The sequence below is a fragment of the Numida meleagris genome, chromosome 10 (assembly GCF_002078875.1).
Source record: "Numida meleagris isolate 19003 breed g44 Domestic line chromosome 10, NumMel1.0, whole genome shotgun sequence".
Classification (NCBI taxonomy): domain Eukaryota; kingdom Metazoa; phylum Chordata; class Aves; order Galliformes; family Numididae; genus Numida; species Numida meleagris.
This window is the reverse complement of record NC_034418.1, coordinates 10,768,765-10,782,013: the sequence shown is the minus strand read 5'-3', so window position 1 is coordinate 10,782,013 and position 13,249 is coordinate 10,768,765. Positions and strand designations below refer to the sequence as shown.

Sequence of the window (13,249 nt, the reverse complement as noted above, 5' to 3'; positions counted from 1 at the left end):
AAAAAAAAAAAAAAAAAAAAAAAAAAAAAACAAGAACAAAAGACATTCCTGACAACGCCAGCTACTGTACCGTGAAGAATAAAACCAAGTGCAAAAGAACACTGCATTCCCACCCGCGTAAGCCTCCTTCAGGCAGCGGGGCGAAGCACGGCCATCTCCTTCTGTGCCATCGCGCCTCCACATCACAACCCCACTCACCTGTGATGCCACCAGCACAGAACTGCAGTTCTGCACCCATTTGTTAGTTTAGTTCCTTCCCTTTAGTTCCATGTTACGGGGGAGCGTTTCCCTCCCCCGTAACATGGAACAAAAAGTTCTAGTGGCTTCATACTCTAATTTAGTTGCTTTCTGAACACCATCCCTCTCTTCTGCTTTCCGGAGTGATTTTATTACTCACCTTAAACCTCTCGGGCAGCGATCTGATCAGTTTCACTTTTATGGACAGGCCAATTAGCGTCGCCATGCTGCAGTGCGGGATCGTGGGTGTGAACTCCACTGCCACGGTGCTCTCGGCATCGTTCACCTGTCAGGAAGCAAACACGTGTGGGCAAAACTCGCACGCTTCTACCCACTGCCTGTTGTGTCCCATGCACAGCACTGCTAGGAGCTGAGGCCGCTGCTCGGGTTTTCTCCACTGACGATGCAGTAAATAAATATAATACACCTCTTCTCACGGTAAAACAAAAACAACAACAACAACAACGAAAGAAAGAAAGAAAAAGAAAAATACAATGAAATAAACAACAAGAAAAAAAAAGCAACAACAAAAGCAAGACAGTCTCACTTTAACTCGAACTTGTTCGACAACATTCAGCTCCTCCAGGGTGAGCGGGTGCTCGGGATCATTTATAGAGCGGATGAGATGTGCCGCGTTAAGGAAAGCGGGATGGAGGCGGCCCTCCCTCGCCCCGCCCGCCCCCACCACCGCCGCCGCCCTCCCTCCCGATAGGATATCGAAGATCTCCCGGTCGTCGATGGAGTCGGGCAGCTCGTCGTCCTCCTCCTGCGCCGTCACGGGCCGCTCCCCCGAGCGGCGGTAGATGAGCGGATTCGCGTTCTCCAGCGGCGCGCCGCCGCCCGGGCCCACCATGGCGGCACTGCCGGCGGGGCGGAAGGAGCCCGGACGCGATTCGCCAACGCACCGGGCGGGCAGCGCTTGTGCGGAGCGCTCCCCCGTGGGCGAGTGGTGGAACGGAGCAGAAGCCGCGCGCAGCCGTGCAGGGGGGAGGCGTGGCGGCGGGGTGCTCGGCGCGGCCCGGCAGGGAGAGGAGCAGGGCGGTGGGCGTGTCAGGGAGCGAAGCGGTGTTGCGGGGCCCGGAGGTGAGCTGGTTGGTGTGGGGGCTGGGGGAGTTAAATCGCCTGTTAAAAACGTTTTGCTTAAGGCGATTTTTTTTTTTTTATCACTGAGTTAATTTGAAATGCAGACTGCATGTAAAAAAAAAAATAAATCACGTTGTTACAGTAAGTGGAGCGATCGAGGCTGTAGCGATGGTTTATAGCGCAGCTTCATTCACCCTTTCATCATGGGAGTCACGCATTGACTGCTGTGTAAACATGCTGTATCTTGCTTCAGCTTCTCGGCCATATATTTGATTTCTTATCACAGAAAGATGATTTGTTATTACAAAAAAGAAACGATTGGTTTTTGTTATTATCGCTCAAGTGACAGCTTGCTGACTGCCTCAAGGCACGGTTATGGGTAATAAACACCACCGGCTGCCCGAACTGCCCTCCTGGCAGCCGGCAGAAATAAGAGCTTTACTCTTGTGTTACTCACGACAAACGTTTGTGTAAGCAGCCTCGGCACAGTTGTCCCCGCGCATGAGGCAGCCGTTTGATCCCTGTCGCTGCTGTGAGTTGTGCACCAGGAACTTTCTGGTTACCACTGCTGTCTGGCAGCTTCAGAGATCATGCACTTTCCTCTCTGCATTGGTATTGCTGCTGTGATAAACAGTTCTTTCAATTCAGAACACTGTAATAAAAGTGAAAATTGGTGGTGTTTTTTTTTCCTCTTAGATCACTAAAAATTAAATAGCAATCTGTCTAATTGCTAATACATCTGATACTGATTTTGTTCACTGAGAAGGGGGAGAAATAGCTTAAGGAGTGATGGTCCATGCTTATGAGGTGAGCGAGGGCTGTTAATGTGAGATAGCTCAGAGCTCATTTGAGCTGATAGACCTCACTACCTGTTTTGGTGTTTTGAGGAGATCCTCTTTATGGTGAAAAAGCATAAAAGGAAATTTTGTTGCCCATTCTTTGGAAGCTTTTCTTCAGCTGATGTGGTGTGTAGATTTATCATTTTGGGCATCTACATTAGACAAGACAGTATTACTTTTGGATTCCATATAAAAATGGAGTGGCTGAATGTGAACCAAAAGTGACAAGAAGAGAACTCATTCATATCTGAAAACAGACAGTGTTAGCTCTGATTTAAACTGGGAATTCATTTTTCAAAAGAGTTATTTCAGCCTTTCGTTGCTGAGATGAAAACAAGGAGTGGAAAGCTGGGATCTAAATTAAAAGATACCTTGTGTTACTGTAACTTTGTGATAATGGAGTTGTGTGTTAGAATGACCCTCCCCTGAAAGGAATCTCATTTTCCTTTATTTAACACGTACCTTACCTGCTACTTAAATCTTTATGTTTTCAGGCTGAACTGGAACAAAAATAATAAAAAGAATTTTCCAGAAAAATGTGAGGGAAGTATTATAAATAAGAGGCAAGTTGTATTCTACAGTGCATGTTTGCACAGTTCCAAGTGAATTCTGTAAGAAATTGTCATACAGCTCCAAAATTAGCACAACCCAGAGGCTTGGAATCTATATAAGAAATGGCAAGTAGCTCTGAATTCTGCTGCACTGAAAATTTTGCTTTTACCTGTCTCATTTCCAAGGTTATATTTTCCTCTAAAGAAGAATGGACTGACAAATCTCTGTATTTCAAAACAGAATGAACTTACATGATGTATTACCCATCTGTGGTGGAGAAGATGGCTTTGCAGGCTTTACATGCCCTCATGCTGGAGGTGAATGAAGTGAAAGCAGTACAGAAGACCCTGGAACAGTATGTTTTGCAACTGAGTGCTGATGACACACACCATTCATCTGGGAGATGTGAAATGAGTCAAAGGTGGAGAAACAGATCTGTTACGTAGTGTGTTCTGCCATCTGAAAACTGGGAGCTAGTGGAGCAGGCTAAACTTGTAGACCCAACTGTGAAGAAGACCTTGAGGCTAATCTGTTTAAGGCCAGTTACCTGTTCTGACGGTTGTCATGCTCCTATGTACTACAGAAATTGTTAGGATTTCTCAGCCAACAGGGGAAAACTGCCCATTGGAAGGCCAGCCTATTTCCACCGTAGGAAGCTGTTTTGTAGAGAGGAAGTGGTCATGGTCCTTCCTTCTCTTTTGAGAGAAATACCCATACCATAAGATGCTGGCCTTGCTTTCTGACCTCCCCTGAGTCTGCTCTGTTGCCTTGGACAGTCGTAGAAAAGATGCTATAATCTTGCCCTCAGCTTTAATATCCCATTTAATTTTAAAAAATCCAAAAGGGTTTAAAAATTAATTTGGAGGTTTGAGGCCAGTTCCTGAAGGAAAGCATGCATACCATGCTAATTATGGCACAGATGTGCTAGCACTCATTAAACCTTTTACAATAACTAAGCTCCCTCCCTCCCTCCCTCCCTTCCTTCCTTCCTTCTTTTTTTGTTACTTCCCAGTTATTTGTGATCTGCAAACATATTTTTTGTTGTGTTTGTTTGTTTACAGAAGCTTAAGTGTCAGTAGCTCTGAAACTCTTTCAAATTTCACTGCTTTGTAGCGCTTCTATGATTCAAATATGAAATGGTAAATATTTAAATGGGAATTGGGGTGTGTATAGGATTGTAGAATTAAAAACAGATTAACTAGGATTAGACTTTTCATTGTTGTTCACAGTTGATGCTGGGCCAAATCATTCATCATCTGGATCAGGTCATGATTAGGTATGTTACACTAAGGGATTGTATTTGTACTCCATTTCAATTACAGCTCTGAAAGCGCTTAATGCAATGCATTTTCAGAAGGGAATTTACCTGTGCTCCCTACTAAGAGCACAATCAGCAGAGACCTTTGTACCATTGTCTTCCGCATAAAAAACAGAAAATAATCTGGAATCCAACTTGGGAGAAAAATGGCTGCTCAAACCCAGATTTCTTTCCTTTGTATCTTGGTTTGTAGTACAACATTCATCATTTGTGGAACAGAAGGTGAGATGCAAAATCTTTTGATTTTGATTTTTTTTTTTTGAACTGCTAATGGGGAAGTAACTGCACAAGTAAATTACAGGGTAGTAGTTTTCAAAGGCAGTACCTCTCTTGTATTTGTATTAGCAATCTGCAAAGGAATCCTAATAAGCTCAGTGCAAAAGTGACTGGTTTTTTTTGGAATGAAACCATTTTGAGATGTTTTAATGAAAGTAATAAAAGGCCTTGCTTATTAAAAGAATATTGTTTTGTTGGATGGTAAACTTAGAAAATGTTGATGATTTTGTCAGTTACTGTTTGTTCTGAAATTGTTTTTAAGATTTATGATCTTGCACAGTGAGTAAACTATGTCTTACCTACCTCCAGCTGTCATAAGCAGAGCCAGCTGTGGAAGTTCTTGGTGAGGGGAGTGTCATTGCACATAAGTAAAATGAAAACTGAACAAAATTGAACAAGCTGAAATCTTCAAAAGAAATTATTCCCTAAAAAATGCCTCAGTGAAAAATCTCTCTGATAATTACGAAAATGCAGTTTTATTCTTTTGGCTTATGTGCAACTTAGGACAGAAGGCTGCTGAACCAGAAGTGACTATTGCACATGGACGGCTCAGAGGAAAACAAGTAAATGTGAAGGGAACAGACAGACTTGTAAATGTTTTCCTTGGGATTCCTTTTGCAAAAGCACCTGTTGGATCTTTGAGGTTTTCTCCACCTGAACCAGCTGACCCCTGGAATGACGTGAGAGATGCAACTTCTTACCCACCACTGTGAGAGCGGTTCATTTCATTTGTGTATATTATACTTGCTCATGTTTGTCAGTACTGTTGTATTTGTTAGTGTACAGAGATACGATTTTTAGTGAGGTGCTTGGATTCACTGGTAGTGGGATATTTAATAAGAACTGTGGGATTAGGAAACATAAAGGATTCCTGCAAGTAACAGGCAGTTCGAACGCCAAGTAGAAATTCAGTCTGATATAGAAAATGTGTTTCGTCTATCACTGATACATTGTTGATATTTCAGTTTTTTTACTAATAACTACGCTTTCTTTCTTTTGTGAAGATGTCCTCAGGATCTGGCCATGTTGAAAAATGCTGAAAAAAATTATAAAGAAAAACACATTCAATTCCGAACTTCTGAAGACTGTTTGTATCTAAATGTTTATAGTCCTGCAGACAAGAAGGACAAATTACCTGTACGTAAACCCATTGTGAAACCTTGTGATCTACAAGGTTTACATCTAATCATGACTCCTAAGCCACTTAATTGCTTTTGAAAATGTTGTCTTGCATAAACAAGACTAATGTTATGCAAAATTCACAGTTCATCAACATAAAATTAAGCTCCTGTTGACTTTCAGTGGTTTGAAGCTACTAATTCTCTGTTGTCTTCTCTTTTCAAATGAAACCTGCTAACCAATGTGTAATGTATGTCTCACCCTTTTTTTTTCTCAAAGGTAATGGTGTGGATCCATGGAGGCAATTTTGTGTTTGGTGGTGCTTCTAGGTATGATGGTTCAGCACTATCAGCCTATGAGAATGTCGTGGTAGTAATAATTCAGTACAGGCTTGGACTCCTTGGATTTTTCAAGTAAGATGACCCGTTTCACTTTTTGCTGGATACCTTCTATCTTGCTTAAAGCATAAGTGGTTTTGTTTTCTAAATCAACTGAATTTCTACTCCAGTTTTCCACTGGTACAGTGATTTAAATGTGTGTAGTTGTCTGACATTGGGATATGAGAACACTAAGCATCTGGTCCTTAAATTCCATTTGTACTGCTATTTCGTTATAGCCTACTGCCAAATCTTAGTTGGGCTTATTTGATTGTCTGTAGCGTGTTCCTTCTTGCCGTTTCCTTCATCCATTGTTGTGTAAAGCAAAAATTCATATCCTGAAAAGGCCAGGAATCCATCTGTGCATGAATGAACAAACATGGGTCTTAGATGTAACTATGAAGGTCTTTTGATTGGTATGTTTTGCAGATCTTTCCTTGGGCAAATAGGTCACTTTGCACAAACTGTAAATTGGTAGAGTTAATTTTATTCTGGTATAAGAAGTATTACTCTTCTCGAGATGTTAGCTTATACTACTTTTCTTTCAGTACTGGTGATGAACATGCTCGTGGGAACTGGGCATTTTTGGATCAAGTAGCAGCTCTTCAGTGGACCCAGGAAAATATTGAATACTTTGGTGGGGATCCAGGATCAGTCACACTCTTTGGGGTATCTGCAGGATCTTGCTGCGTTTTTGCACATGTAAGCATGCAATAGATACACTAAAAAGTCTTTAAAAATATTCAAAAGTAAGCTCAATTAGAGTAACATTTAATGCTTAATCCAGTTTTTGAAAAGAAGATTAAAGGCACTTTGTTCTGACCACTCTCCCCAAAAGGATATAAAAATGTGTGTTTCCCCACTGAATGTAGCAATGTAGTTGAGCAAATAGTTACGGGATAAGGACCATGATGTAGAATAAATGCTTTCTGTTCCTCCCTTTTTGGCAGGTTTTATCTACTTTGTCTAAAGGTCTCTTTCATAAAGCAGTATTGGAGAGTGGAGTTCTAATTCCCTCTAAAAAAGATTTACTTCTTTCAGCGGATCTTAAGGTAGGATCATTTTTGCATTTCAAAGCTTCTATAATGAAAAGTGTTTCTAATATCTGATTGTTTGGTTAAAAGAAGAGGAAAATCTGATGGCATATTGTGCAAACAAGTTGATCTAAGGTTATTTTCAAGGCATATGTATAGATAAATAGATTAGCACTAAGTAAGATTTTAATTCAAATAGTCTATATGTTTTCAATCTTACCATGCTCATTTGATGTTAGAAATAGGTTATACAGTTATGTGTTTATAATGTCTGTGAGTAGATTTAAGTATTTAAGCTGTAGGCAGTGTAATAATTTGAAACTCACAAGCTCATTTTCTGAATTTCCTTGACATGATTTTTGTTAGAATTTCATTTGACTTAATGAATTTCATATTTGACTTGATCTAACTGTGGGATCTCTAGTAAAATAAAGTACTTGAAGATCTATCAAGCTCACCTAAGCTAGGCCTTATATAAAACAATTAACAGTACTGCGTATAATAATCTTATGCGTATAAATTCCTTAAGGACTAACTCATAGCTAGCAGTTCTTGTCTTTGTTAATAATTTTCAGAAAATTGCAAGTATATTTAAGTGTGAGACTAGCAGTTCACTCTCACTATTAAACTGCTTGAGGAACCAGGAAGCAATGGATATAGTCTTTAACAGTACGGTAAGTGAAATTTTACTTAGTAACAGTTTTTTTTAATGGCACACTTGCAAAACTTCAGGTCAGCTTCTGACCAGAGTTAATAATTGGCCTGTTCCAAAGTTAATTTTTATGAATTTTTGTCATAATACCCCCAAATATTCAAATTATCTCACAGACATCTTCTAGAGAATTTTCAGTGAAGTATTGCAACAACTATAAAGTTGTGTGCAAGACTCAAGCGTAAGTACATTTAAATGCCAATTGGAAACAGTACAGGATCAGGAAACCATTAAATTACATCTTAACATGCCCCAAGTGGGCTAGCATTTCATACTGTTGTGCAAAACTCTAATTCTGTGTTACAGTGGCCATAGGTACCCAGATTTCCTGAAGCCCTTTTTTGTACCTGGAACACTAAACGTGGATGTTTTATTATGTGATTTGAAGGAAAAAGGAAAAATACTATTAACGAGTAATTTGATCTTTTTTCTACTCCTTCAGGAAATCCCATTTCTACCCTTAGTTCTGGATGGAGTATTTCTTCATAAGTCACCTGAAGATATATTGGCTGGCAAAGAATTTAACATGGTTCCATTTATGATAGGAGTCACCAATAATGAATTTGGCTGGAATATGAGATCTGTAATTTAACATCTTCATTTTTTGGAATGCTGGTATTAAATAATGCAGGTGATTCTGAGAAGAGTAGATGAGGTCTTTGCTGGTAGGATGCTTTTTACATATGCACTGATGAGAATATATACAAAGCAAATTTTGCTTTCATTCTGATTTGGTAGAGACCCAGAATCAGCTGATCACAAAGCAGCAAGAGAGGCTGCATCCTGCATGCTGAACTGTCAGTAATATATAACATTTTCCAGAAAATGTAATCCCTTATCCAGGCAGAGAAAGTGAACAATAATGCTGCAGTCATGAGCTTATTACACTGCAAAATAAAAACAATCTTTTCCCCCACAACAAACACACTGATGTTACCAACACAGATTACAGGATCAATACACTGAACATTTAAAAATGCTACACTGGTCACAGTAAGCAGCTTACCTCTTATGTTATGAACTCTGATGACTGCTGGTTGTGTTGTTGCTCCTGTATTCATTGTTAGAGCTGGGCAGCAATAAACCAGATGAGGTTTACCAGAAGCAAGTGTAGAGTCTTGCACCTGGGAAGGAATAACTGCAGGTATCAGTACAGGCTGGGACATGACCTGCTGGAGAGGAGCTCTGCGGAGAAGGACCTGGGGGTCCTGATGGATGGCAGGTTGGCCATGAGCCAGCAGTGTGGTCTGGTGGCCAAGAAGGCCAATGGGATCCTGGGGTGCATTAAAAGGAGCATGGCCGGCAGGTCAAGGGAGGTGATCCTCGCCTTCTACTCTGCCCTGGTCAGGCCTCACCTGGAGTACTGTATCCAGTTCTGGCCTCCCTAGTACAAAAAAAGACAGGGATCTCCTGGAGAGGGTCCAGCGGAGGGCCACAAAGTTGATAAAGGGCCTGGAGCATCTCCCTGTGAGGAAAGGGTGAGCGACCTGGGTCTGTTCAGCCTTGAGAAAAGAAGACTCAGAGGCGATCTTATTAATGTTTATAAATTTCTTAAGTGTGGGAGTCAAAGAGACATGGCCAACTTCTTTTCAGTGGTCTGTGGGGACAGGACAAGGGGAAACAGCCATAAACTTGAGCATAGGAAGCTCCTCACCAATATGTGAAGGAACTTCTTCACAGTGAGGTGACAGAGCACTGGAACAGGCTGCGTGGGGAGGCTGCGGACTCTCCTTCTCTGGAGATATTCAAGACCTGCCTGGATGCCTACCTGTGCAGCCTGCTGTAGGGAGCCTGCTTTGCAGGGGTGTTGGACTCGATGATCTCTGGAGGTCCTTTCCAACCCCTACAATTCTGTGATTCTGTTATGCGGTAAGATCTGTTGTTTGAAAATCTTGGATGTGAGCAGCGTACAGCGTTAATATGGGTATCCCACTTTCTCTCAGTGCATAAATCCTTTTACATAGGAATTCTGTGGGTAACTTCAAGAGAACAGTTGCTATATAGTGCAGCAAAATGTTGCGGATGGATTTGTCCTGTCTTATCCTCTTTATTTTATAAGTATTCATGCTTTGCTTGGTAATATATGCATTTGTTCTGAATTTACATAGTATTCACAAGCCTCTGGGAGTGTGGTGGTATTGAGTGCAATAAGAAAAATGTAGAGAGAAACCTGTTCTAATTTATTTTTCAGAGAGATTAGTCATTTTACGTATTGTCATAAAAGAGGAGGAACGTTGCCTTATTTTAAAAGGTTTCAAACAACCGTAGTGATCCAAGTAGGATCTCCCCTACTTGAGGGAAGATAAGCCTTTGAGACACAACAAGCTTGTTTAAGTATTTCCCTAATGCTCCCTAGTCTTACACATTTCTTAACAATGTTTGTTGATTTAAGGATGAAGTACATAGTTAGAATGGCTTATGTAGTAACTTCATGAATGAAACATATGCTGCAGTAAATACAAGCTCTTGAAGACAGTTGCTGCATTATCCTATGTTTTTGCATATGATATGATGCTTCAAAAATAAATACAAGTAGTAATAAAGTGGAATAAATTTGTTAAGATATTAAAACTTTGGAGAAGTTAAATGGCTCTAGCAGCATTCTTTTTTTTCTGTGCAGACGTCAACAATACCAGCTTTGAGGGATGTGGGAGATAAAAAATCAATTGCTTCAGCTTTAGAATATCTACTACCGATGATGGTAAGAATTGTTGCACTAATCTAATTTAAGAAGTAAAACCTCTTTTTGGTACATACACCAGATTTGTGAAGTTCAGTGTTCTTTAATTTTCTGCTTGCGCATAGTGTTACTAAGGCTTAAGGTAACGTTATGATTTGAGGAGAATCCTAGCAAAGCTGGCAGTACTACAGTGTATGGAGCTAATCAGAGATAGGGTTGAGTCAGGCCTAGATTCTAGGAAATAACTTTTTCCATCAAGACATCTGAACCAACATTTTTGCGTTGTGTATTTGTATGTAGGATTACTGTAATAGTATGTATTTGATATCCACTCTCCTGGCTAATGGGTTTCAAGGCAGGGATTTTCAGTAAATTAAATATAGCTTTTTAAGTAGTTACTGAAAATACTTCACACTCTTTGTTTTGAAATGTACCTGTCAAACAATAAATTCTAACACTAACAACCTAAGCTGTGTTTAGAGATCCTGATGGTCTTGCCCTGCAGTCTAATAGTCCACACATCTTTCAAGAACTCAAACTTGTTATTCCGGTCTATTTTCTCCTGAAGAAAACAGATGCTAAAGGCATTATCAGGATGGGTGAAATTGCAAACTTCTGGAAATTAACTGATTCCTAGAGAGTTTTAACCTGTGTAAACCTGTTGTAAATTTTATCTGAGACATGTTGTGTTGTTTGTTTTGCTTTCCACAAAAAACGTAAATGAGTTTTGTTTGCCATCATGCTTTTCCATCAGTATGGGTGCTACCCTGCACTTTTCTACCTTTGCAGAATCTCCGAAGTTTAAAACATGGCATTTTTAGCTGCTAATTCAAAGTGATAGTTTTTCTGTGTTTTCCCCCACCCCTTTTTTTTTTTCTTTTTAATTTATTTAGAATTTACCAGCAGAATTGTTGCCTGTAATAATGGATGAATATCTGGGAAACACAGATGATCCTGCTGAGCTACGGGACCAATTTCTGGAATTGCTGGGGGATGTCATTATTGTCATACCATCCATTAAAGCACTGAGTTATTACCGGGGTGAGCTCATGAACACTCTCTTTCAAACAGTCTTAAAATAGGACACTCAAACTTTTTACTGCATGCTGAATTAAATGGTGTAGAAACAAATCCTGTTGTGTAGGTAACACTTCTTGAAATTCCCACTGGGATCTTTGAGAATGAAGGATGATTTAGGTGTACAGGACAAGATCAAGCAAATGATGTCTTTACCTTTGTACTAGTGTTTTGTGCTTGGGCTTACAGTACACTGAGATAAGAAAAGGATAACACAAGCAGATGTTTGCTATGTGAAGTATAAAAGCTTAAAATTAAAAAACATTAAAGGAACCTGGAATTTCCCCTTTATCCCACTACCGCTTGGAAAGTCAGCAGCTCTGTAGTCTGGAACCTTTATGACATCTAAGCGTAGGCAAGCCATACCAAAAACTGGTATGGCTGGTATGGCTTTCCAGAACTGGGAAATAACTGGATTTTGTTTTCTGTCAGTATTCCTGAGGTGAATTTTTCATTGTCTTAATACCATGCATTCTTCATTTTTAATTAAAGATAAGAATATGTATTTGAGAGTAGTTTTACATTCAGAAATGTGCCCGGTTGCCTGTAAAGTACTGGGCATATTTAGAGTAATACTTATGTGCTTCTCCTATAACTCTTTAAGTGTTACATCTTCTAGAGTCTGGAGCTCCTACCTACTTCTTTGAGTATCAGCATCGTCCTACTTCATACTGGGATACTAAACCAGAGTATGTGAAAGCCGATCATGGAGATGAAGTTGGCTTTGTCTTTGGAGGACCTTATCTGGCAGGTGACATAAGACTACGGGGTAAGAAATTAAACATCAGTATTCGTTTATAAATTACTCTCACAGTACTGAAATTATTCAGTATTGGTACTTGAATTTAATCCAATTATAGTGCACTTACTAGCAGTGAGACCAAAATATAACTCTTTCTCTTGTTTGAATTTGTTCGACATTACTGTATTCTCCATTCTTTATCACATACAGTTCGCTCTTTATGAAGCACAGGAAGTTATATATGCTGCAAACAATTTAGCAAATAATGATGTTTTATAGCAAAATTTTCTGACATTATACCAACACTGTTCATGAATTTGCCCTAGAGCTCTGATTGAAAAATAAATTGAGGGAAAGATTGCTTAAATCTCTGGCAGGGTACTAAGAAAGCAGGAAATCTATCCTCTCTGCTTTGCTAGAGAAATTTAGAGTAATGTGTCCTCTTTTCTGGGAAATCTGACTGGCTTTCAGGCCCCCGACAATGGGTTACAATCTCTTTTGCATAGTGTTCCAGCTTGTGTTCATTAGAGCAAGGCAAAAACATCAGTGTTATGATTTCAGCGTGAAGATCTAAGACTTAGGTTAAAGTTTCTTTTGTCCCATGACTCAGTTAATAAGTCATCTTTTCTTTAAAAATGGAACTGGTCCATTGAGGAAGAACTAAGAACGTGCTCGCCAAATTGCCTTTGCCGTAACAGTTTGGGCATTCTCATAGGATTTTGGAAGCACGGGCTCTGGCTCCTTCAGGCAGAATCCTATGTTGCCACAGCCCAAGGTGTGAATGTGCTCATCACTGAATGGTTAAGTAAAAGGTGCCACCTCCTCAGGAGGCAAATCTCTTTACTTCCTCATATCTCAGTTACCCTGCCTGTAGAAAAATTATGCTGATGTCATTCATGACATTTCTCTTGATGATTTCTGTAGTCCTGAAATCTTCTCTCTGTGATTACGGGATTGCTAATGTATTTCAGGTACGGTGCTTTTGTTATAGCCAGGAAGTTCTATCAAGACTAAAATGTTTATTGACAAAAATACTGTTTTTTATTTGTCAGATGAAGCTATAGAGGAAGAAAAGAACCTTAGCAGAACTCTGATGAAGTACTGGGCTAACTTTGCTCGAAACGGGTGAGAATGAGATTAATGAGACACAATATTATAAAAATATTATAGCTAGTTTGTAATGATTCCATACTGAGTGAGTTG

At 39.9% G+C, this 13,249-nt stretch overlaps 2 protein-coding genes across 25 annotated transcripts in view; one reads left to right on the top strand and one right to left on the bottom strand.

Annotated features, from left to right (window-relative positions):
- Positions 1-1,124, bottom strand: part of FAM96B (family with sequence similarity 96 member B) — a 2,400-nt gene extending 1,276 nt beyond the window's left edge. Inside the window, exons 1-3 of the mRNA XM_021408152.1 lie at positions 955-1,124; positions 785-864; positions 398-523 (exon numbers count right to left, since the gene is read on the bottom strand). Of these exons, the coding sequence (XP_021263827.1) occupies positions 398-523; positions 785-864; positions 955-1,090 (342 nt within the window). The 5' untranslated portion in view covers positions 1,091-1,124. The remainder of the gene's footprint in view (positions 1-397; positions 524-784; positions 865-954) is intronic.
- LOC110404137 (fatty acyl-CoA hydrolase precursor, medium chain-like) overlaps positions 1-13,249 on the top strand; it is an 84,396-nt gene that overhangs the window by 67,965 nt on the left and 3,182 nt on the right. Inside the window, exons 1-16 of one of the 24 annotated variants that reach the window (XM_021408119.1) lie at positions 1,186-1,320; positions 2,897-3,028; positions 3,773-3,850; positions 3,920-3,987; positions 4,223-4,251; positions 4,810-5,014; positions 5,310-5,442; positions 5,704-5,837; positions 6,350-6,503; positions 6,752-6,853; positions 7,411-7,509; positions 7,990-8,130; positions 10,168-10,248; positions 11,121-11,268; positions 11,924-12,073; positions 13,099-13,171. In XM_021408119.1, the coding sequence (XP_021263794.1) occupies positions 3,848-3,850; positions 3,920-3,987; positions 4,223-4,251; positions 4,810-5,014; positions 5,310-5,442; positions 5,704-5,837; positions 6,350-6,503; positions 6,752-6,853; positions 7,411-7,509; positions 7,990-8,130; positions 10,168-10,248; positions 11,121-11,268; positions 11,924-12,073; positions 13,099-13,171 (1,520 nt within the window). In that variant the 5' untranslated portion in view covers positions 1,186-1,320; positions 2,897-3,028; positions 3,773-3,847. Of the gene's footprint in view, positions 1-1,185; positions 1,321-2,896; positions 3,133-3,772; positions 4,252-4,809; positions 5,015-5,309; positions 5,443-5,703; positions 5,838-6,349; positions 6,504-6,751; positions 6,854-7,410; positions 7,510-7,989; positions 8,131-10,167; positions 10,249-11,120; positions 11,269-11,923; positions 12,074-13,098; positions 13,172-13,249 lie in introns of those variants that run through there. The other 23 variants (XM_021408124.1, XM_021408116.1, XM_021408121.1 and 20 more) reach the window with 23 other exon arrangements.